The sequence below is a fragment of the Embiotoca jacksoni genome, unplaced genomic scaffold, assembly GCF_022577435.1.
Source record: "Embiotoca jacksoni isolate LCO1_2020_lvr unplaced genomic scaffold, fEmbJac1.0.p SCAF_17, whole genome shotgun sequence".
Lineage (NCBI taxonomy): Eukaryota > Metazoa > Chordata > Actinopteri > Embiotocidae > Embiotoca > Embiotoca jacksoni.
Genome location: NW_027185307.1, coordinates 13147409 through 13172359, shown reverse-complemented (window position 1 = coordinate 13172359; position 24951 = coordinate 13147409). Strand labels below are relative to the sequence as shown.

Below are 24951 nucleotides of genomic sequence, written 5' to 3'. Positions count from 1 at the left end.
AGGCATAGAAACGATGGAGAGAGAGGAAACCCCCGCTGTCGCTTCCTTTGAAACAAAAAAAAAAAAAAAAAAAAAGGCGCAGAAATCCGACCTGAGTAGCTCGGATGCGTCGGGCATTCACCGCCTCCCGTTTACCTGAACTGGGCGGCAGGTGTCACACGGAGCCCCAGAATGCAGTGCGGGCACAATGGGACCACTATGAAAGGGTACAATCCGCACAACCATCCGTGCGACAGATATTGTGGGTAAACCTGCTCGCTGTGTATGCGAGAGTTTAGCTCGGAGGGACAAAAGAGTGTTTGAGGGGAAACGTGTGCGAGGTATTACAATTGGTGCTTCGCTGCTGTGCCCTTGGTTGCTCCTCAGGGGTGCGAGACACAACCTGTAGTTACAAATCTGGCATCAGATTGTCCATTGTGAGACTGTAACAGGTCTAAACGTGAGTTTACAGTAAATCTGTGAAGGCGGGATGCAATAGTGATGCCTGAAAAGCACCTAAAGGCAGAGTCACACCTTAATACGGGAGTAAAATATTATTCCTTATATGTAAACAAACACAGTGCACTGTATGTAATGATGCATTTTTATTTGGTATGAGCAACAGAATATTCTGCTGGCAGCGGATGACTTTCCTCATGTCAGCTGATATGGCTATATATCCAAGAGGTGAACTTGTTGACCCTGGTGTAAACCCCAGGCAGGTTTGGTCTGCCACAACCGGACCCCCAGCTGACGATCCCGATTAGGAACCAGCGACCCCCGCCCGGAGCCTGACAGGACAGAGGACCCCCTGAATCGCCCTGAGACACGAAGAGTGCACGCAGAACAGATAAAAAAAAAACAAAAAAAAACAGTGATTCCCACACTAATAAAAACACAGGTGATTGTGAACGATTCAGTCAGATGGGAGCTCACCCTGCAGGCATCCTGCTCTCCTGAGGGGACACCAGCACACAGCATGCGTGGTGAGACGGGGCCGTAACTCTTCTTGCAGTCAGTCTGGCTCAGTATGGACACCTGTGCTTTCTGCAGCACCGAGGGCAATACTTTGTCTGCAGGGTGGAAAGATGTGGATATATACATTTTGGGGCTATAGGTTGACATAAATAATAACTCCAAAGAGTGACTGATGATGATATTCCAGATGAAGCAGCGCAGGAGCATGACAACTGATGGTAATTAGAATAAAGTCAAGGAGCAACTCTACTGTTTAAGGAGGGTGATGCATAAAATATTCTTCACTGATAAAAAAAAAATGCAATCCCAAAAGTGCAGAGGCATCTGCAACAAGTTTCCTTACAGGAATAGATTTAACAGCGAACAGAAATCCCAAGGTGACACAGCTGCTGCATGACGAGCAGATAAATTCAAATGTTGATGTTTGAAATATTATAGATTATTTTAAAGGTGCATGACAGTTCATGAGATGTAACAGGTGGAGAAATTAGACAGTCATTTGTCAGGAAATGGCTCACATTCCTGCTCTCTCTGTATTGCTGTCTTATCTTGTCTAGAATTTATAGTAATAATTATGAACTACTACAATCCCAATATGTCCAAAAAAGAAGCGTAGTTTTGATGAAACTTAACTTTTCTGGCATTGTGGTTTATTACCAAGTTTGCACACATTACATGCAATTATGTACACCAACTTGTACATGCATGTCATCAGTCTGCATTCACCTTGTTTTCTTGCGAGGTGTAAACTGGTGTAATTAACAGTTGAAAATATTTACGCATCACGTGTCAGGAAAAATTATTCGCTGTATAGTTATTTTATGCCGAAATAAAACAAATTCCTCTTAAGGATATTAGTTATATTAAATATAAAAGTCACTAGTCTCTCTGACTTATTTCTTACCTTCCTCAGATCGATATCCCCACCCAGAGACCCAGCAGCGGTGGCTGCCAGTGACAGTGTGGGAGGACGGCGGTAAGCACACAGGCTGGACCAGAGGGCCGAGGGACGACGGCCAGGACTTCTTCAGCTGCAGCAGGGCGATGTCATAGTCAAACGTGTGCGCGTTGTAATACTCGTGCACCACGATGCGCTGGATCTCCGCCACGTGTTTGGCACTGCCCTGCGTCAGCATGCCGAGGTGGGCGCTCCAGAAACGTGGGTCAGAGAGCCTGCAGAGCCAGAGGTCAGAGGTCAGAGATGCTGAAGGAGCACAGGTTATGGATTATAATGGTTCTAATAAAAGTCAGTAATGACAGATGGAAATGACATGTAACAGATTTATTCTGAATAAATAGGATGAGGCAGAAGCACTGCAGCTGATAACTTGTAATAACGCCATAAAATACATTAAAAATGGGTTGAAATAATAATTTTAAAAAAAGCTGCTAATTTAAAATTGTCAGTTGATGGGCCGACACCTCATTAAGTGAACAAAAGAACAAATAATAATATATAAAACGTAATTATGGGACGCTCTATATTTCATGCTTTAACTTGGTCATTATTTCAATAAAAGATCAAGTCCAAATCTCCAGTACAGTATTTATAGATGATGGAATAATTTTATATTATTTGTTGTAAAACATTTTCTAATTTTTGTGACTGAGAAGTAAATTCAATATTTTCCAAGTATTTTCTTTACACAGTGCTTCCAAACCCACCAGAGAAAAAGAAGCTAAACACACAAATGTTAATCTTTTTGGGTTTTCTTATCGTTGCTCCTTTCTTTTGTGATCGTGATACATTTACATCCGCTCACAAGAAGCCATCTAATTAAAGCGTTCACAACTCAAGTCCTCAGTAAGACATAACCTGTGACGAGGGGTTGTAAGTAGACACTGCTTTATTTTGAGGTGTCATACTCTAAAAAGGCTGGAAACCACTGCAACAGTACTTCCTGTAGTCCTGCTCAGTGTTAAACCTGAGGTTATCACATCATTTCCACAGGAATAAAGTACAGCCTATTACAATTAAATAATTCATTTTATTAGCAGTGAGGGCGGCTGACCTTTCTTTCCTGAAGCAGTGGGCAGCCGAGATGAGCCAATCAGAAGAGAGTACAGAGGCACCACAGTACAGGCTACCAGAGAAGTGAAGGCTGACCTGCCAAGGCCACTCCCCCTCCACAGAGTTAACTCCGCCCACAATACGCTCAAGGCCTGTAGATGAACCCACCTTCTTAAACTCGGAGGGACGACCACAGGCTGAGAAGGACAGAGCGATGGATTTTGTTGTTATATTGTTGATATAATACGGGTTTCATTTTAAAGGAGAATACCGTTTTTGCGTGTTTCAACATGTTCAACGAAGGTGAATATATAGACATGAGGAACATATTTCATATTATCATGCTGCAGTCAAAACTTATAACATTAACATGGAGCAGTGTCCCTCAGTGAGAGATACACAATATTGCATGTGATTACTAAAATGAATATTATGTGCATTGTATAGATCTGTTAGGGATTTATATGTGCAAACTGATCCTTTATGTGTAGAGCACACAATATGAGTGTTTGTTATAAACCCACACTGACCACCGATGCTAGCACGCTGAGTCATCACCACGGCTGCCAGCTCTGCTGCCACCTTATTAAAAGTTAGAGCCTTGATGCATGTGTATGCCCAGCATCAGTGAGTGATCAAAGGCAGGCCTGTTCCCATCACCTTGAGACCCCATCATGATAAAAAAAAATAATAATAAAAAAAAACAGCACACGGAGAGGTAGGGTCACCTCACGGCTGAAGGTCAGCAGGTTTGGAGCTCACTGCCCAGTGGATTATAAAAAAAAAAAAGGAAAAAAAAAAAAAAGAAGACTTTCTCATGAAAGCACATTGGGGACCCGGCAGAGGGCTGGCAGTGTAGTCACGAATCAGCCGTGTCTAGGAGCAGACAACTCAAGTGGAATAGAAGTACATTTTTGTGCTTGTAGCTTCGATTGATCATAAAGACTGATACGCTGTGTTCAAACACTATAATGGTAGTAAAGCAAACAACTGAGGAAATGATTAAAAAAAAAAAATAAAAAAAAAAAAAAAAAAAGGTGGAGCAAACATCTTTTTAACAGCATCTTACATCTACAAAATACTTCAGCATATACGGCTGCAAATAAAATCATCTCTAAACAAGCAAGACATTCCAGTGATGAGAATGATATTTAATGAGAACATATTGACTGGGTCCTTGGTGAACAACTTATGACTGCATATCTTTTATTACACATATGATTTACACATAAACTGATGTGATAAACACATACTGCAGAAAGCCCCATAATTTAAATGATTAAAAAACTAATTCCTCAGTATTTTGCTGAACATCATTTGAACTTTTGGACCCCCCAATAGACATTTCAAGTAGTTTCTCACAAGTTTCTGATTCCTTGTTTTCTGTGCTGCAGCAGCAGCAGCAGCTTTCTTCTAATGCCACAAAAGATTTTCAATGAGATTTGAATGTGAAAACTGAAATGGCCACTGAAGGATGCTCCAGGAACAATTCCTGACACATGTTTGGGATCATGGTCCTTCTGAAGAGCAGCATTTTTTGCCTCACGTGCCAAGTGTTTAAAAAAAAAAAATCATTATGACATTTCCTACAAAATAAATTCATAAAAAGTCTAGATCAGAAAACCTCAAATGTGTAAACTGTTACACAATCAGCAGGGTTGAATCATGTTTATAGCAGCTGTATTTTGCAGTTGCATAATGTAGGTCAGATCAGTTGTCAGAAATGTGTAAAAGATATTTGACCATAATTTTGAACTATGTATTTAAAATAGTAAATTATTTAAAAATGATGCTTCACACATTGTGTCTTCCATAATTTGCGCATTATACCAAGGCTTTGGGGACTCATAAAAGATAGCAAGTTGCAAGATCTTTTTTTTTTTTAAAAGGGGGGTGGATATGGGTGCGGTGATATTAGTAATTTCCTTTTCTCTTATTACGACACGCGGAGAAAATAATAAGAGTACTCACCACAGTCCGCCTCATCACTGTGGTCCTGACAGTCATGAACACCATCACACTTCGCATTCTTTTTCAGGATGCAGGAGCCACTTCTGCACCGATACCTGATTGCAGAGCAGGTTGTTTCTGAAAAAACATAATGAAATTGTTGTAGCGATTAAAAAGGCAAAAGGAAAAACACATTTAACTTTAAAAAACCTGCAAAAAATGCATGCCCTGAGTGCAGTTGATCTCATCCTCTCCATTAGTGCAGTCTGTCTCTCCGTTGCAAACAAACAAAGGATGCAGAGGACTGCTGCCACCACAGTTCTTTGGAGGCCTCGCTGTGAAGATTTGCAACACGTCAGACTGCTTCCTCAGGCAAATACAATCAAATATGTGCTTACAGGAGTGCCATGATGTCATCTATGCCTCACTATGCTGTTTAAAATAGGCAGGAAATCAGATCCAAGTAAGCAGAACGCGACTTGCCTTAATCTTTCAAACATCCAGTTTTATTTAACTTGTGAACACAACTTACAGCAGAGGACCTCGTCGCTCTCGTCCTGGCAGTCATCCAGGCCGTCGCAGCGTCGACTCTTCTCCACACACAGTCCTGTGGTGCACAAGAAGTGGCTCTCTGGACAGGCTGGAGGACGTAGTGTTAAGTAAGGACCAGGAAGAGAAACAAACGAATCCCGATTAATATGAAATAACAATAAATAGAGCTTAAACACGGGTTTATTTCCAGTGTAGTGACTGACTGACTGACAGGCCCCACAAAAAGCGTCTATGGGGATGTAATTCAGTATAGTAAAGTCATTCACTTACATCCACACTGAAGTACAATGAAAACACGTATGATCAGGCACGTCCTACACTGTGTCCTGGTTTTCACAACGAATCAGGCACGAGCCACGTAGTGCTTACGTTGGCTGATATTGTAGCTACTGTAAGACGCCTGAAAGGGCTGAGCAGAGTTACGCGAGCTGCAGCGAAACTCCACCTCTAGGCTGTGGTCAGCGATCCGAAACACTGTGTGGTGTCCAACGTAGCTGCCACAGTAACTGTGGAAGAAGAACAACCGACAAAACCATGAAAGGATGTTCATGTTCAAATGAATAGTCTAAAAATAACTTTGATTCTAACTACATATCAAGATAATACTCTACACGAGATGATTTTTCTATGGCTGTAGGTATTTGTAAACATGGACGGTATTAAAGGAGAAGTACATTATACATTTTATTTTGGTAGATCATTTTTGTCTGTATCTATATGCCTCGCTATGGCCACATACATGATTTCATTGACCTTCCACCAGCCGTGGTCACAGCCCTTTATCTCCTTCAGTTTCAGCACGTAGTTCTGGAAGTGCAGTGCAACTCCTAAAGCCGAGTTAGGGGTCTATTGTAAAATACCAGAGCACACAGTCAATAAAATTGGAATCTATGTGGGTTTGTGTGTTTGTGTGTAAGTGTGTGTGTGTGTATGTGTACCTCAAACGTCCAGGTGCAGGAGCACTGTGGGGGCAGCAGGCTGGGGTAGAAGGGGCTGTAGATTTGACCGGTGACGTCAGGCTCTGACGGGGTCTCAATTTGAGACGTACATGCTGAGAGAGACGGAGAGAGACTTAAGGAATATAGTTTCAGCCCCAACTAATACTGTATGTTACACAGTATAATAATGGCTTCCAGTTTTGGTGGTGGGACATCCTGAAAGGGTTGTAAGTTAAATAGATTAAGTCAAAAAATATCTGTATTTCACACAAATGTTTCTTTCTTCTGACTTCTTGGCTCAATCATTTTATTTTCTTGTGAAACCGTGAAGTTTTAATGAAGCCTTAAGGCAGCTAAAAGATACGTAAAGTAAAAACAATTGAGACTGGAATGATCACTTTGACCCAACAACTCATTGACATATTAAACTTGCGCCATTGCCCAGCTGATATGGATAGGAACCTTCTGGCTTATTAGGTAACCACGTAAATGTCTCATACACTCCTCAGCGATGGCCTCAAAGTGTCCTCTGAAGCTCTTGTTGCCATTAGTCATTCTGAAGGACAGCAGCATCACGTTGGAGGTAGAGACAATGGAGAAGGAGATGGACACCGGCGCACACAGCCTGCAGCACAGAGATGAAACCGCCATGAATATATATTGAATGTAAACGTGTCCCGATGAGTAATATGTGGCAAAACATTACATATTACTGTAGGAAATGGCCCATTTTAAATCACATAAAAAAAAATGGTGACTTTGGTGCAGACTCACCTGTGCAGAATGCGCCCTCTCATGGGCAGCAAAGCGTCGTACACAGTGAGGGCATCATTCACACAGTCGCTGGGCTCAATGTGAAACGAGCTGATGGTCAGGCGGATCAGGGAGCCAGGGACAGCAGTGAGCTTCACGTGGCAATCCACACCACCCCATGACGAGAAGACGTTTAAAGGGACCCTGGCCCCGGGAAGGTTGGCATACATCTTATCCACACACTGGGAGCCTGGAAGGAGAGAAAGAAACCTCATTGAATCAAAATATGACTTCCAGTGAATCTTTTATTCACCCGATTTAAGTGTTTTTGCCTACCTGCTGCATTTGATGAATAATCTGATCGCTGAACACCTGGAAGAAGACGGATTAGTCCGTTTCTGTGAAAGTACACAGCGATGAACTGTCTAATATACATACAGGCACACAAACGCACCGTTGATGAGGATGGAGTCTATATCGACTGGAAGACCCAGCAGGTAGCCCACAGAGGATCTGTTTTTCAGGCTGGTGTGGATTGAGTCTCTGAAAATAGCCCCTATACACTCGTCACACATCGCGGGGCTCTTCAGTCGAGGGACGACAAACACCATCCAGAAATGTACCAACACGCCACCCTTGTGGTTGTTACTTGGGGGAGAAAACAAACAACAAACACCACAACTTTAAAAAATGTTGCTCCTTCATGCTCAAATCAAACGCAACTAAATAAATCACAACAATCAGCTGGGCTTCTTTTTGGTGTATGATGACTAACAGGCCGCTGTACCTGAGGTCTGAAATGACAGCTTGCTTGTAGAGTCTGGCCAGCGAGGACATCTTGTACACATTGCTCACCTACGAGACATCAGCAATTAACAGTAGACTCCCTGAGATTAGCACTAACCATCAAGTAAACAACAGGGTTACACTGATACATACCACGTGTTGTATATTGGTTGCCATGGATACAAACTCATGGGACTCTGCCTGGCGGTACTCTGGGATAAACTCCACATTGGCAACACGGAACATCCCGGCAAAATACACGCCGCTGCTACTTTCCCTGCGAACTGAGGACGTCAAGTCTAATTTTTCATTTTATGATGAATTTTTAAAGCCATGTAGATACACACCAACAACTAATCACCATGAGGTGATGTCAAACATACAGTATTAACAAGATGATGAGAAAACACAGAATTACACATACATTTTTATATATATATATAAGGAGAGTATAAAATCAGCACCATAAAAAAAGGCATTGTGAGCACGTGAGCACTAAAGCTCTGGAAAAGTAGTCATTTTTGTGAGATTGAAGTGTAAGAATCCTTTCACTCACATATAAAGACCCACAGCAGTGACCACATGATCACCACCACCACAAACACCACTGCTGTGATGATGAGAGCGATGTGCGGCACGTTCAGCAGATGGGCCCACAGCCTCTTGAGTCCTTTGGGCTTCCGTCTCGTCTTCCTGTACATCCTGCGCAGCTTCTGCAGAGTGTGGTCCACCGTGGACACCTCCACGGACACATCTGTGATCTACAGCCAGAAAGGGGAGGAGGAGGGGGGCGAGTGGAGATACGGTCACCCGCATATAATACTAAGTGCCATCCCAGAAGCAGTAAATTCTAGTTGCCCTTCGAAGAAGTCATTTCAATATGTCCCGATACTAATTGGGATGCAGCTAATGGTGCTGAAATGATATGAAGACAATAATCAAGTGTCTTTTGATAATGTAAATGCCTCACCCAGTGCATTAGAGCCCCCAGGACTGAGGACAAAAAGGGCACAAGAGAGCGACGCCGGCTCTCTTACGAGGACCATGAGGAGGTTGAACGACCGGAGAAACATCAAAAGGGCATAACTCTGCTGCTATCGTTCTCCTCTTATCGCCGTGCCGTTTCCAGGTCAGCAAGTTTACATTACAGTAGGCCGAATGATATGTTTGTGAGATCCAAATGCACACAGATGAACGTGCATTTGAATAGTACATGGTTTGTAAAGTTAAACAAAACTGTCACATTTAGTTGTTGATCTGCCAGCAGTGGTGCAAGTTACTGAAAATGACGCCGTTTAGTCGTCACTTCGGCTCGTGATGGGGAATATCTGAAAGCAATACTAACTGCATCAGATGAAACACTCATTGAGTTACCCGATGCACATGTATTATTCAGGCAGTGTCATCCCATACTGTGCAACTGCCAGTTATTCCATCACAAGTTAGCAGGATATAGATTCCCACAGGATAAAACGGTAAAATATATTTTACACATATTTCATAAAAAAAACAAAAAAAACAACAACAAGCCAACAGATGTGACTTAAAAGTTTGTTACGTAGACAGACCTCTATAAGAATCAAGCAAAGCTTCAGGGTTAGATCTGAAACGGTCATTACTGTTTAAATTTAAAGTTTCGCACGTACAAATCTACTTGCAAACACCTCACTAGTTATCCTCGAGTTAAAAGACATATATTCTACTCACACTGGCAGCGTCCCGCTTAGATGCATCGTCCTCTCCACTCGTCCGCTCGTTCTCCTCACGCTGTGCGCCCATGACGCAGGCATCCCTTCAAGCCACTATCATCTAGTTCCTAGTTTTCCTTTTTCCAGGTCCATTCTTCTTCCTTTCGAGCAAAAGTTGTTTTATACAAACATACTCAAAATGGAGCTGTGTGTGGATCCACAGCCGACAGATGTCTGAAACCAGATCCTTCAGCACAGGCGAGCGGTGGAGAAACGGGGATCTCGCTAGTGGCCACGTACCTCCTCCAGTCAATGGCTAAGGTTTCATTCATGAACTTCCACAGTTACCTTTCATCAGACGCGCATGAACAACGTCTGTTTGCTTGGTAATCAAGAGAAACAAACAAGATGCCGCTGCATAAGCAAACAAACTTATCTTAAAGCGACAACATTCGAGGTGTATTTGTACAAGAGTTTTATTTACAGTGTTAACAGGGGAGGTTGAACGTGTACATTATTCATCCTCTGGCTGTTGTGTGCTCAGAGTTGCAAGACTGGCAGCAAAAAAGGGTCCAGCCTTGGTGAAATAAACTAAAACCATGTTTGTCAATGTAAAAGTGGAATATACATCGTTGTCATAATTACATTTTTTTTTTTTTTTTTTAAATCCTTCAAGTGGAGTTAATATGACAAAAGAATGGGCGTTTTTTTGAGCGAGCAGCATCTTTAACATGTGGACAGTATTTTAACACTTTTGTCGTGCCCTCTCCAAGTTGTAGGCACTGAGTTTCAACATGCAACAAAAACACACATTATGAACGATACATGAGGCACAAAAACAAAACTCGATGGTACATTCACAGGAAAGAAAACACAGGCAAAAAAAATAAAGTGTTCTTTGAGACTTCAGGACGGTTTAGGTATGCTCTGAACATGCAGAGAGAGAAAAACAAAAAACAAAACAAAGAATGAGGAAGCGGAGCCTCATTTCCTGAAGAAGGCGTTGCGGGTGATGTTGTACAACAGGTGATAAGGCTTTCGTTTTGGGGGTTCGGCCAGTGAAAAGACCTGCTGCTGTGGCACACTGGTTGGAATGGTGATGTGACGCTGGTGCAGTGGGTGAAGGTTTTGGTGGTGTGGTGGGACAGAACCAGAGTAACCAATGGCTAAAAGGTGAAAGCAAAACAAACAAACAAAAAAAAAAATCAAAAACACAAGTGAGTAAATTAAAACAAAAATTAAGTGCAGCTTAACACCATTTTAACAAAATCCTTACTTTTGATCTTCCCATGTTTGGCTCTTCTGGCATTAACAATGGCCTGTTTTCTTTGCTCTTCACTGATATCCATTCCTGCCAAGAGACACGCACAGATACACCTTCAGCTCAAAGTATTTTCTTCCACCCACTTTTCTACAACAATGTTTTTACCCTGTTCATCTTTTATTTGACATCTGTCCACAGTAGCTGTTTGTATTCAGAGTGAAAGGAATTCAGGCCGACTCACCCATCTCCTGGTCCTCCTTGACTCTGTGCCTCTCCTTGGCAAAAGCTTGCAACCACCTCTGCTTGTCCTGGGCCTTCCTGCAGCACAGCACACACACAAACTCCAGAGTGGAGGCGTGGCGCAGGCGCAGTGCATTCCTCAGGGTGAGGCCCAGGTCTGGGTCCCGCCCGTCGGCCACGTCCAGCACCTCGGTCTGGTCCATATTCAGCCGTCCACGGTAGTGGAGTAGGTCTCTGCGGAGGACGTCTTTTTTGCAATAGACCAGCTGGTGGTCAAACAGGAAGAAGCCACGCTGTTGCATTTTGCCTTGGCGGACAATACGAGTCAGCTCTCCGGAGTGGATCAGCTCCGAGCTTCGCTCCAACACATCAGGCCCCTGCAACAACATGTTTACGAAGACACAGTCAGAAGATACATACAACGGACATCCACATCTGTTCTTATGTGCGGGTGGCAAAATATACCTAAAATGAACAAGCAGAATTAAAATTAATGGACAGATTAGTAGTCCTCCTCACCTCCCAGTGCAAAATGGAGACCTGCCAGTGAGCGATGGTGTCGATGCTCTCCAGACGTCTCTTACTCTCATTTATCAGACTGGCCACATTCTTCATGGCCTCGTATGCCTTACTCACTCCGCTGTAGTCACTGCATTAAATCAGAGATGCAGCAGTGAGCGCAGGGCCCACAGACATAAAATTGATGAATATTTTCATTTACAGTAGCACATGGCTTCCATCTCAATTATGGAAATAAGTCATCTAACCACTGTGACAGACACAATTTTTCTAATCAAGGAGAAATGGTTCTAAACATTATTCATATCCCTGTAACTTCATAAGTGATAATGAATGAAAAGACCATTGAGGGTAAATGAAATGATTCGTAGCAGCTGAAGTATTGCAGCCGTGTGCTCATAGCTTTCATTATTATGTGCAAAATAATGCTTCACAGCTGCACGGCTTCAGTGTATCTTCAGTATGCAGTGTGGCAAAAGATGTATTTGTTGTAGAGTCAACACTGAAGAAACTTGCTTATGACCCAGACAGTTTATACTATGTTATACATGGGGAGGATGAAATAAGGTGTACAAACAGATATAAAGATGCTCAAAACGTAAACTAATGCAGGTAGTAGATGACTGATCAAAATAGTTCTGAATTTTCCAAGGAGTACCTGTGGTCTTTGGGGGTGTACTTGAGCAGCTCCCCCAGTTGCAGGGGGTATTTGCAGATCTTCTGGACCGGTGTGAGTAAGAAACCAGCAATAGAAATGTCAATCATCTGTTGGAGGAGCCGGCAAGACTCAAAGAAATGTTTATATCTCCCAGACTTCATGAGGCGGTGCAGCTCAGCACAGGCTGCTGGGTGAGTGTTACAGTACTCAGAGTAGATAGAGAAACCCTCGCCCTTTGGAGGAAAAAAAAAAAAAAAAAAAGGAACATTCATTCAAAGCTACTCAGTCAGTGACAATAATTCTGGTAAATACACGAGTCACGCAGGGATTGAGTGAACTGTGGAGGATGATATGCGTGGCCACTACCTGCAGGAGAAAGCAGGAGCCTATTTCACTGAGATGTGGTTGGTCTTTGTTGTACTTCTTCTCCAGGTCTCTGAGGAACTGCCTCTGAAACCTGTAGATGTCTTCAATGTTGCTGAAGATGGTTTTCAGCTGTAGCTCCGTGAACATGTCTGGGTGTTTCCGGCACTGACGGATGTAACCCTGAAACGTACACAAAACCAGGATATTGACACTGACAGAGGACAGGGAAACAGTCCCACTACTGGCCGACAGGTGGTGCTGGAGGGTGGAGTTAAACATCACAAGATAACATGACTATTTCATCTTATGTCACTTTTGGAAAACAAGGATACTACAAATATTTGACATTTATTAGAATGTAGTTCTGCTTCAGAGATCACTCCTCTGTAGATCAAATAAATATCTCAAATGAGCCGCAGCTCCAGACTGAAATGGCTTAATCCGACTGAAGTCCATACCTCACAGATGTCTTTCAGGTGTTTGATGTAGATACGTTCGGTGTTCATGATTTCCTGAATCACATTGGTTCTCATCTGCTCCCTGTGCTGGCTGCTGTGTGTGTCCCTGGGAGCTGGATCTTCCTGGTCCGCTACACTCTCCACACTTTCAGCACTGGAGTCCTCCTGGTTCACACGTACCTGAAACAGATCCACGGCAAACACAGCGGGACCTCCTGAGCAGCATTCAGATCATAAATAAGTCTGTTTTGTAAGTAACCAACTTTAACTCGAGATTAGTTTTACAAAACATATTTCAACCAATCATCTTTTATTTTACATACAAAATTATCACACAAATATGGTTCTTTACGTTTTTGCGATTAAAACAACAACAACAAAAAATTCAAAGCAAATGGTCAGCAGATTCAAAGAAAACAATATAATTACAGAAGAAATAACAAGAACTACTTGCACAACAAAAGAAAAACAAGTTTTTTGTGTTTAAGTAGTTCTTGTAAGATGATCTCTACATCACTATGGCAACAAGGCACGCAAGTTTAACCAGCTCCTGTTCGACAACATTGATTCAGCTAGGAGTGATTACACAGCAGACGCCCATCTGCCAATCAAATGACTTCACCATGGTTACCACGGCTTGCCTAATTAAGACTCATCTGTCAATCAGTTCAAGTCACTACAGAAACCTGTTGGACCTCTGAGCATTGAACCCATCCCACCCACCATTCAGAGGGCTGCTGAGGTTTGTTCGGAGCGAAGCTAGTTTACAAGTTTTTCTTGTGCTGCTGGAGAGCAAACATGCATCGGACACACAGGTCAGGAAGTCCACTTACTCTCACAAAGCTGGAGGGGAACCAGGCCTCCCTGTCAGCCCCTCTGCCCCACCACCAGTCATTATGGGAGGCGTCCAGGACACGGATAACATCTCCAGCCTTGAAGGCTAGCTCCTGCTCCTCCATGGTCACATGGTCCCAGAGAGATTCAGCAAACACCGTGTGGCCGCAGCTTATCCACTGAGCAGCACACACACACACACACACAGATAAGATGAAGATACAATTACATGGAGGCTAAGCCCATGTCTAACATGTAAGATTATGTCTAAACTTGGGGACACTGCAGTGGTTTATGCAGAACTGCAGCCAAACATCTTGGAAATGCACACGCACAAAAATATTTTGACACGGCTGTTCATGAGGCAGGCGAATCGCAACAGAAACGTTGCATCGTAGATTGGATTCACATTTTTGGAGATGTCAGCAGGCGTTGCAATGTGACCGTGGTCCCTCCTCAGGCTCACCTCAACGAGCAGAGAGAGCTCCACCCCTGGCTGGAGGTATGGCGTGACATCAGGGAGCTCATCAAAGCTTCCCTCCTCCTCCTCCTCACTCACGCTGTCATCAAGGGTTGCTGAGCACTCAGACACACCATCTGCAACATGTGTGCAGAGATTATGAAACTGTATGGCGCTGGAAACTCTCTGAAAAGACATAAATAATGTGGAAAACAAGCCGCAGATGCAGGCACAGCCACACCTGGCTCCGTATCAACATTTTCCTCCAACACGCTTATTGACATTCCTCCACTCCAGCTTTCCCACAGACTCAAATTTGTGATCTCCTGTCACACACAAACAACCTCGGTTCTCACCGCTGAGCACTCTGTGCAGTTTGCGCCTCCCTACGCGATCCAGTCCGATGGGGGTGCTCTGGGAAAAGGTGGAGGGACGAAACCTGGCAGACACTCCTCTGTAGGGGGGCACCTGGTGGGAGGGGATTGGTGGTCGCGACAAAGGCTACAGAGAGGACCAGAGGAAAAAAAACAAATCATGATGAGCTTACTTTCTCTGGCTTTCATCACTTATCAAATGAATCAGTGTCACGCAGACACAAAAAGACCCTCGGACCTCTTGACAATCGACATTCGTTGATACAATTAGGATCTGCTTTGCATTTTGCAGTTTCTGTAAGTTCTAATGTTTCTTTAATTTTCTTTTTGCTGCAAGAAAAAAATATTTAGTGGAGACATAAAAACAAATTCTTATCTATAAACTGACTTTGCTGAGGATGGAAGATTTAAAAGCTTATTTTACATAGCTATACAGGATTTTTTTTTTTTTTTTAACACGCAGTTAAATAGAGATGTGTTTTGAGTCCCAATACACCACATTTAACCAGGAAATTAATAATGTAGATTTGTTCATTTACTGCTTTTCTTTATGGCTGGAAAATGTAAGGACCATCCTATATATTTTAAACTCCTGCAGCCAACACAACACTTAAATGTTTGGAGACGATACATTTAGTGGGTAAAAGCTTACAGAAGGAAGGCAGTCCTCCTTCAACTCCGCATCGGGAGGGAAAACATCCACAGCTCCTATCACTGAGATGGGCCGCTGTCTCCTGGCCTCAATGTCCCCGTTCAGGTCGCAGTTTTCAGGGTCTTCTCCGTTCCCACCCACTTCATTACCACTGCAGTCTTCATGCCACAGTGCATTTGCCGTCCTTTCTTCTGTATGCAGCTCTGACGCTTCCTCTGGGATGGACTGCTTCCTGGAAATCAGCTGCCCGTAGTCAGAGGTGGGCCGAGGTCTCGGGCGCCCGCTCCTTCGTCTGGGCTTGACGGATGTTTCTGAGGAAACCGAGGCTGCATCGGCGGGTGATGTGGGCGATGTGGGTGATGACGAGAGGCATGTTGGGGAGACAGGAGGCGTGCTGTTGGTTGTTGAAGAGGCTTCCTCTGTTTGGAGAAGTGCTTCTTGTACTCGGTCTGGTGACACCTGGGAAACAAAGGAAAACGTTCAGAACTGAACAAGGGCAATGATATTGACTTTCCCCTGATCAGTAACCTGCAAAGTACAGAGATGTAGAACAGAATTAATGTCTGCTAGCAGGAGCTTCTGTTAATCAAGAAACAGAGCAAAATGGTGCTGCAACTCAGAAAAGTTAAGAAACAACAGTCTTGGGTGAATCTCAAGCAGAACTCCAGAAACAAGTGCAAAACTATTTCCAAGAACTTTATCCGGATTGTCGGAGAAACTTCCTAATCATGTGAAAGCATTCTCGTTCACACAGCGACTGGCTCCACATCCTGAAAACAATCACCCACACTGCTTACCAAGCTCAAACAAAAAACTGCAACAGAAATTGCACAAATATTCCACAATTAAATGTTATCGCGCTGTATGTATGTCAGCAGGTATAATGTGCAGTCAAATATTGGCTAATGGTTTCTCACTTAAAAATGACTGCTCTACGTCTTTTAGTCAGACAGCGAATCCAAACCTCACCTCTTGCTTGTCTCGATCTGAGTCCGGACCCCGGCATATACACTGGAAAGGAACGCAGTGGACTAGTACCATCTTGAAACGCACACAAACACAGACGGGCCTTCAGTCCCAAGGCCAAGTCCCTAAATGTTTTTGAGGCCAGTAAAAGCCTCTTGATTTTTAAAACAAACAAATCTGTCTTCCCTGTTCATCTTTAAAGAGAAAATCCAACTCTGAGACCGAAACACATTTGACTAAAATTACTTGTTAATCGCCCCGTCTACTTGGTGGTGCCATTAGCTGTCCTGGGCCCAGTGTTCATGGTGCTGGACTTTGATCCAATAGGCTGTAGAAGGAAGGGGGAGAAGTGAGGGCTGTACTCAGTCAGAGCCTCATGCCCTCCCACAGCAACAGGACTCCAGAGCGGTTTTGCGCAAGGGCCACTAATCATAAACAAAGCCTAATCATTAACTCCCTCTGCTCCTTCAGTCTGCAGGGTAGCACTAAACAGCTGGCTTCAGCATGTGACTCTGCCACAGCAGAAGTCAGAAATCAATAACAACTGACAGGAGAATGACTCAAAAGGTCTGAATATGCCTTTATACATATTTTACACTCAAATGGACTTTGGACCACATACAGTGCAGATTTTTAGCATACGTGCACCGTACTGACAAGAATCACATCAACACAAGCACTTATCTCAGTAGGTTAGAATCACGCCAGATTCAAAGATCACTTCAAACTCAGAGGGGTGATATTTCACTTCCTAAGACAAGGGTCAATACCACTCAACTGAAGGACTGACATCCATTATGGATCACGCCGAGCCGCATGATAAGAGACTCAATCTTTTCTCAGTCTGTCAGAGCTTCCTTCCTTTTAGAAACTTAGCAGGCATCCTAATGATTTCTGATCCCATGCCTCTATGTGCATTGATAAAGGGCGCTAATGGTGTGATAGTGTGACATCTGTTGCAGCTTTGTTGTCTTTTAATGGTAGTACATTTATCAATATCCAAGTGAAAAGCTGTGTAATCAAGCAGGCCAGCTTCATAAAGATCATCCAACCTTGATGGCATTGTTGTTTGGTGGTGTATGGAAAATAGCTGAAAAGATAAATATCCAAGAAATTGAAAGGTTTGCACATCAGACTCATCTTTATGCACATGATTTGCCGACTTGTAGCCTCACCTCGTTTGGTAGCGAGTTGCCCTCCGTCTGTTCTTGGTGTTGTGAAAGCTCTCTTTGGCTGAGTGGGGATGAATCACATTCTACCATTTCTGGATTACGAGTTATTGTGGCTGCAGCCAGCGACTCATGCGGAGCACAGACACCATGTGGAATCTGCTCTGTTGTCTCTGGGGGCTCCAGGGAAAAGGGGCTGACGTCGTATTCAGGCTGGTGACGAACAAGAAGACTGTGTTCGACCTGGGCCGTGACCATGGACGGCCGGCGCTGTCGCTCATTGCTTTGCAGGCAGGGCACACGGCGCGAGTAGTCGTCATGGAGACGGGTCAAGGGTGAAATGGGAGATGGAGAGGTGGGACTGGGAGAGGGACTTTGCCTGCGTCGGACTGTTAGGTCAGTCATGCTGCCAACTAGCTTCAGCATCGGCCCCTTGGTCTTCACCAGGCTCTTCCTGCGGCCCCTGAGGTCCACTGAGGAGGCGCTGGCAGTCCTTTGGATGTTTGGTGTCCAGTTTGATGTACTAGTACTCTGGGAGTCTTCCAGTGGGGAAGAAGGACCTGGGGATGGGGTTTTACGTCTAAAAGGTGCCTTAAATACATGAAGATTCTCTGCACTTTTGCTCAGTCGGCTCAGCACCTTCACATTTGTGTTCTCCGTTTCGACATTGACCTGACATGTCGGATGTGGTTTCTGTGCGGTATCTGCTGCTGCGTTTGCGTTTCTTCCTACTGGCCTCCCCTTCCCCGTGTCAAATAAAGAGATTCGTCCTGCTCCATATGCTCTCCTGATACTCCTGGAGAATCGTGAGTTGCGAGTGAGACTGTCTCCATCATTTTCCTCATCATCGTAGTCCTCAATATCTGAGCCATACTGGCACATCACAGTCGAATTTTGGCCTGTAAAATTTCCATTAGACACACTATGTCCTTCTGCAACCTTTAAATAATTTTCTCTATCAGCAAGACCAGGGTCAGTATTGTTCACAACAGTGCCGTTATCCATTTCCTGATTAGATAAAGGGACATGGTCTCCATCATGCATTGCTGCCCCTCTACTCTGAATACCCTGAAGCACAGATGACCGTAGCTTCTTGAAAGAGTCCACGACACCCAACCCTGAAAGTCCTGACCATGACTGGGGGCTGCTGTTGCCGTCGGTGCCGTGTGCCGAGGTTGAACTGTTGGCGGCTGTACTGTGGGCGGGGAGGGGGCCCTTCCTTGAGTTCGAAAAAAGCTTCATAATTCTTGAGGAGTAAGGTTTTACTTCAGGTTGACCAATGACAGGGTTGGACCAGGCGGAGGAGTTGATGCCATTCAGTCTGCTCTCATCCGAGTGAGGACCAGCGCTCATCGGCTGGATCTGGGCACCACATCCAGACAGCAGATATGGGACTGAACTTCTGTCAGCATGGCTCTGGAATGGATAGATGTCACTGAGGGGCCTGCTCCGGATCAGTGGGTCAACTTTTGAGCTGTGGAGGCACGGCAGAGGGTCTTCGCTTGTGGACAAGATCCTGTCCGTTTGTTCTGCCTGCGAAACAAACAGATCTTAGTTACAGGCCTTTTGCATGTTGCATTGTAGAAAATGGAATGGTCCTATTCATAGGTTGCCATGAAGACTAAAAAGTAATTGCTGAGCAGAACATTAGTATGAAAAAGGCATTAAGTATGCTTAATTGGATGGGAGCGTGAAAATGAACTATGGTGTGTTGACAGTACAGTGTCCTCCGAGTTTGTGTGCAAAAACTGAAGAACGGAGGGAAGACACAGGGAACCACAGAAAAACATAAAGACATATATCCCGCAGTGAACACAGGGTCCAGAGGAGTGAGACATTTTACTGAGAACACTACATGTATTTGTCCTTGGTGCTGTATTTCAATGTCCAAGGAGAGCTGAGGCCCAGGTCGGGGTGATGGTGGAGCTATGTTCAGCTCTATGCGTGTGTGTGTGTATGTGTGTGTGTGTGTGTGTGTGTGTGTGTGTGTGTGTGTGTGTGTGTGTGTGTGTGTGATTGAGGGCAGTGGCTAATGCAGCTAAGGCTTTGAAGTGGGGCTTTGTGAGCGTGACTAAGCAATGAAACTTGCTAATCCATTGTGATTAATGCAATAAATTGCCCAGTTTTCTCCATTATTATGTCGAAGATGACGTGATGGGGAGGGAAGAGAGGGTTAGGTGATCTTCAAATCAGTGACAGTACTAACTCATTACGCAGCATAGTTCCTCTATAGTTGGCAACTGATTGATTTTTTTTTTTTGTTTAAAACAAATACTTTTTTTCCCCCATTTTCTTTTAATTTATCCACTTTCTTTTTATTTCTATTTTCCCACACGTTTCAGACATACAAAGTAATAATGTCTCTATAGCAACCTTTGCTGTATTAACATGCCGGCTTCCATATACATTTCACTACGTAAGGCCCGTGGATCAAGAGAAGCAAGAACAGTTCCACTCGGAGGTCTTTTCCAGAATAGTTGTCTAAATATGACCCAATCCTCCTGTCTCTGCTATAAGGAACTAGCATAACACACAGTTATGATATTCATGTCACGGTGTAAAACAAGACAAATGTTAAATTACCATTAAATAATTTTTCTGGATTATCATTAGATTCACAGTAACACTTTAACACCCGCATCCCCAATATCAGCAGAATGGAAGCACAAGTTGTTTATCAAAAATACTATGTAGTTGCAAGCAGATATAGGTCGAATTTTAAGTAATTCACAATTTCACAATTAATGCTCCTCCTTTATATGATTGTGCAGATAATGAATTGTCCTTCCTTATCTATTCGTATAACAACATCCAGGTATGGCTTCACAGGAGTTAAAGTTGTTGATATTTGCAATTGGCCTTTATTTTTTGACCGTTTTACATCTGTTGCAGATAAACTATCTTAACAATATTAGCAATATTATTTAGGTATTGAACTAAAAAAAGATATTGTGATTTTGTCAGCGTCACTCAGCCCTACCACTGACTGACGACAGTCTTTTTACGGACTGAAGGAAGCATCGCCTCCAGTTCTGACTGCGTGCACATGCAGGGAGTCGCAGGGATCCTGGAACATGTTCAGCAGCAGATGAGCTTTCGTAGCCGATCTCTCTGTGGAATCTGCTGTCACTTCACCAGCCTGCTCCATCACGCTGAACACTTATGTAAACAGAGCCACCGCTGCCAAGCACCACTGCTGACAGACAGTAAACACCCCTCCCGAACAATGTGCTGCTTTCAAAGCTATGCTGAATTGTCTTCTTGTACTTTGTCCTCCTCGGCCACGGAGGAATCACGTTGGGGATCAACTGGGAAAAATAACCAGGATCAATTATCCCATCTACTTTCCGAGAAGAAAGATGGGAGATAGGGAAAGGACGTCTGTAGTTTATTTTTGTTTTGAACACTCACACCATACTATCAGACTTTCTACCAGCTGTCCTATCTTTCAGTACCTTCATGCCTTCTCCCTGCAGTAAGCGCCAACTGGCCTGTGACAGTTGGCGAATACCGAGACTTGGCAGCACTGTTAGTCAGAAACAAGCTGACACAGGTGGCCACCGTTTCACAAGATGACAACACAGACTTTAAAAGTCAACAGTGAACGTGAAATATGCTTTCACATTCCAGTAATTCCACAGCATGTTTGATTCTGTCACTTTTAACTACAGCCTTTCAAAACTGGTGATACTTTTATGATTTTGTATTTTTAATCCAAACTGAATGCATCAATCTCAATGACAACATTAGCTGTGATGTTAAACTAATCATTAACTGTGCATAAAATGTACTACTGTTTACTTAAAGCAAAATTCACAGAATATAACATACACACACACATAGTCACATAGGAACATGGTCAATGAAAAGGAACAGACATGCAAAACATCCTTAATTTTTTTTCCAACTATCTCAAAAGTAAAATTACAAATAATGGACTGTCAATAAAATATTCCGCTACAGCTGTGCACATTGCAACAACCAGACCAATAGTACTTACGCATATGTTAGTGTCACGCCTGTGAATGTACATCGCTTTTACGATGTTAAACTTTCCTGTATAAAATTTGCTCTGCTTTCCTACCAGGATCACTGCTTGTCTCCGCCTTCCTATTGCTAATCTGTGGATGAGAGCGGCACACTGGGGCCCCGGTCCAGAGTTAATTAAGAGCTCAGGGAGGAGTATACCTCCCCAGCACACACACACATACACTCTCTCTCTCTCACAAACTCTCACACACTCTCTCACACACACACTCTCTCTCTCACAAACTCTCACACACTCTCTCTCTCTCTCTCTCTCACAAACTCTCACACACTCTCTCACACACACACACACACACACACACACACACACACACACCAGCTGGAGCCAGTACTTTGGATTAGACTCCCAGAGACAAGGATGAACACGCATCCAGACACATAAACATGTATACATCTGCCAAAAGCAAAAGTGCTCTCCAAAAACATGTGCAAAAATAGCATCCTTACATATAGTGCAGAGCCAGCCGGCGTCCATGTGCATGTGTGCCAGTGCATCTCATGCGTGTGTGTGCACAGAGCAGGAGTAAAGCATTTAAATGTTTGACTCTATTCCTGTTTGGCTAGAAAACCCGGGCAGGCAGTTATGCAAGGAGTCATGAATGTATAGTGACAAGTGACCTTTTGCACCTCTGCTGAGGTATGTCCTGCCTGAGGATAAGATAAAAGTAATTTAGACAAAATCAACTGAGACCTAAATTTAAAAACTACCAGACAGACAGCATCAAGGGATAGTTTGACTTTTACATTTTCATTCTCCAGCTTAACTCTGAGACAGACACAACCACCCTGGAGCGACACTACCATTCCTTTGTAAGCTGTCACTTTACAGGTGTTTTATTTTTCACAACGATTGAAAGCTGCAAGGAGGACAGTCCTTTCTGGGATGTCTTAACACAACACCGCACCGCGTTTTAAAAAACAGGTTGGCTGATCAGCTAAATCAGTGGTGTAACGAGGGTTTAGTGAAACTTAAGCTGAACATATGTTGGGTAAAAGAGGAAAAGTTTGCTGTATTTTGTCTTCGAACTGTATCATTTAAAATTTCTGTGTCTCTCACAAGAGTAAACAACACTTGACAGTATTCAGTATTTATATATTTACATTTTTGCTGTCTTGATGCCTGTTTCTAACCTCACAGCCTGTCTCTGTACGCAGAGATGAAAAGTGTTAGCAAGTAAACTCTGAAGTAAATCGACTATGTGCGGGAACAGTGTGTGGAGGTGGTGGTGGTGTGTATAGCCTGTTGCTCTTCCATTCCACTAATAATCTGATTAGTGGAGCTTTACCAGTCCGTGTTTAAGACTGGTTTCATCTACACATGATAGACTAATCACAGTGATCACTCGAATATTCAGCACTGAGTGAGTGACACTCAAAGCGTGTAAACGGCCCACCAGGACTCGATCGCGAGGGGAAACTACGCCACTGTGCACTCCAATTTAAAAAGGAAATTGAGCGATTAAAGCCACAGCGTCTCACATTTTTTTGCCATTTTAAAACCACATTTGTACTATTTTCATACCGTTTAAAAAAACCTAATCTGGCAGGATTTTGAAATAGACATGGTGTCCTGTCGGGACCAGGTGAGCACACAAGCTCTGATTCCTGATTGGAGTCTCATATATGTCTATGACCTCGTTCCTCATTTTTGATCTGTCAGAAAGAAGGAGCAAGGGAGACGGTGACACCACGCCCCTTACTATAGAGCGTGGGAAGTACAGGTAGAGGCCAGGGAGTGTCACCACTCACACACAGGCAGCCACTTACTCACATGATCTGAGCTGAGGACTGTCGTAGAGACAGACAACCAGAAATATAATACCACAGTGTACAAGGCTTAGTGAGGACAAAAAGCAACCGGGCCTCAATAGCCAACATTGTGTTACATGACAGCAGTACCACAACAACAACAAGAAGGCTCCTCCATCAGCAGTCAAAAAACAGAAATCTTCTCAAGGGGGAAAAGTACTGTAGAGCAAGTTCAATAACACGAAGACAAACTCCTGGCGTCACATGATACTGAATTACTACTGTGCCTGAAAGAGAAAGTAGCCTAGTGTCCAACTACAATGTAATCAAACAATGTGGTAATTTAGTCCTGTTGGAGTTTTGATACAATAAATCAGAGGACTCTGACCTGCAGAGGAGTGTTAATCACTGCATGACCGATAGATGTTACCTTTAGCGTAAAAGTCCATCTGAGGAGCCATGAAAAGAAGTTAATCATATTGAGAGCAAACTCCTACACGAAGTGCAGCTCAGCACTGATAAGACAGATCTGAAAACAAGGAACTATGAAAGGGGATTATAACGAGTGGGTTTCTGAGCTCAGAAACAACTCTGGGCCAAACTGCCTATTTATTTCTGCATTAATTAACTTTTCTTTGACCATAATGCTCTTTGTAGTTACTGGCCCTCAACCCCTCCTTCACCAGCTCCCTGCACAGTCTGGCGTCTCCCACATCACTATAACAACCACGGCTGCAATGCACTACAATAACCCCCCCCCCCCCGGTCCCATTTCAACCAACAACACAGGACCGCGATGCAATACTAATGTAAATAATGTAAAAGCATCATTTCATCACTTAAATAACACACACAGAGGTGTTAAATGAAGCTCCAAAAAACGTCCTCACCCTGCTCATAGTCGCTGATGTTGTCCTCCTGGCCGGTTTTTTTGTTGTTGTCTCACATCAACGGAGCAGCTGGTTTTTGGTATTTATCCATCGTGAATCAGACCGAGTTTCTCCGCTGCTTCGCACTCGCTGTCCTCTCGCAAAAAACATGTCGGGCACACACACACACACACACAAAAAAAAGAAAAAAAGCACGACAAGTGCGCCGCCTGCGCTGACTAGTCACCCCGCAGCATCATGACAGACAAATGGCTGGCTGGCTGACTTCTTGGGCTTAGCAACTCGAGCTAGCTCCACGGGCTCGTTGATAAACTTCTTCTAAATTGCGCAAGCTCTGCGATTTTCTACTTTTGCGTTAACGACCGCCCCAAAAAAAAAAAAACAACAACAACCAACAACCCCGTCGGTTAGTCAAGTACGTACGAGATGAGTATTGAATCATGCGACGTGGGTCTTGAGATCTTCGCTGGTGTTTCCAGTTAAAACAAGTCTTTCTTGGAGCATCATCGATGCACTTGTTGCGACGTTTGCAAAGGGGGGCGGGGCTTTGAGAGGTTACCATTGAGGTTACTGGTTGACCGCAGCGTGACCGTTCGCCTGACAGCCAATCATAATTCAGTATGGGAGTCGCGTAGCCCCCCCCCCCAAAAAAAACCCAACAAACCACGCC

General features: G+C 43.7%; 2 protein-coding genes across 5 annotated transcripts; both read right to left on the bottom strand.

The window, feature by feature from the left end:
- Positions 1-82: 82 nt before the first annotated feature.
- tmprss7 (transmembrane serine protease 7) lies at positions 83-10019 on the bottom strand. Its single transcript, XM_069151718.1, has 18 exons — positions 9655-10019; positions 8504-8708; positions 8101-8231; positions 7949-8016; positions 7616-7809; positions 7498-7533; positions 7183-7411; positions 6909-7033; positions 6409-6521; positions 6210-6316; positions 5840-5976; positions 5451-5558; positions 5146-5253; positions 4940-5056; positions 2970-3165; positions 1862-2130; positions 916-1052; positions 83-800 (listed from the first exon to the last, which is right to left on the bottom strand). Exons 1-18 carry the CDS (start codon positions 9724-9726, stop codon positions 639-641), a joined length of 2514 nt encoding a protein of 837 aa, XP_069007819.1. The 5' UTR covers positions 9727-10019; the 3' UTR covers positions 83-638.
- A 74-nt stretch (positions 10020-10093) lies between these two features.
- Positions 10094-24789, bottom strand: spata13 (spermatogenesis associated 13). Of its 4 annotated transcripts, none has more exons than XM_069151707.1 (13): positions 24282-24789; positions 17602-19128; positions 15461-15919; positions 14791-14935; positions 14441-14571; positions 13974-14153; positions 13141-13320; positions 12683-12862; positions 12317-12549; positions 11659-11788; positions 11141-11516; positions 10912-10986; positions 10094-10801 (listed from the first exon to the last, which is right to left on the bottom strand). In XM_069151707.1, the coding sequence occupies exons 1-13, from the start codon at positions 24288-24290 to the stop codon at positions 10620-10622; spliced, it is 3807 nt and encodes a 1268-aa protein (XP_069007808.1). In that variant the 5' UTR covers positions 24291-24789; the 3' UTR covers positions 10094-10619. The 4 variants fall into 4 exon arrangements, with proteins under 4 accessions (XP_069007808.1, XP_069007806.1, XP_069007807.1 ...); XM_069151705.1 differs by lacking the exon at positions 24282-24789 and adding an exon at positions 21680-21918; XM_069151706.1 differs by lacking the exon at positions 24282-24789 and adding an exon at positions 21596-21677.
- Between the last annotated feature and the right edge of the window lie 162 nt (positions 24790-24951).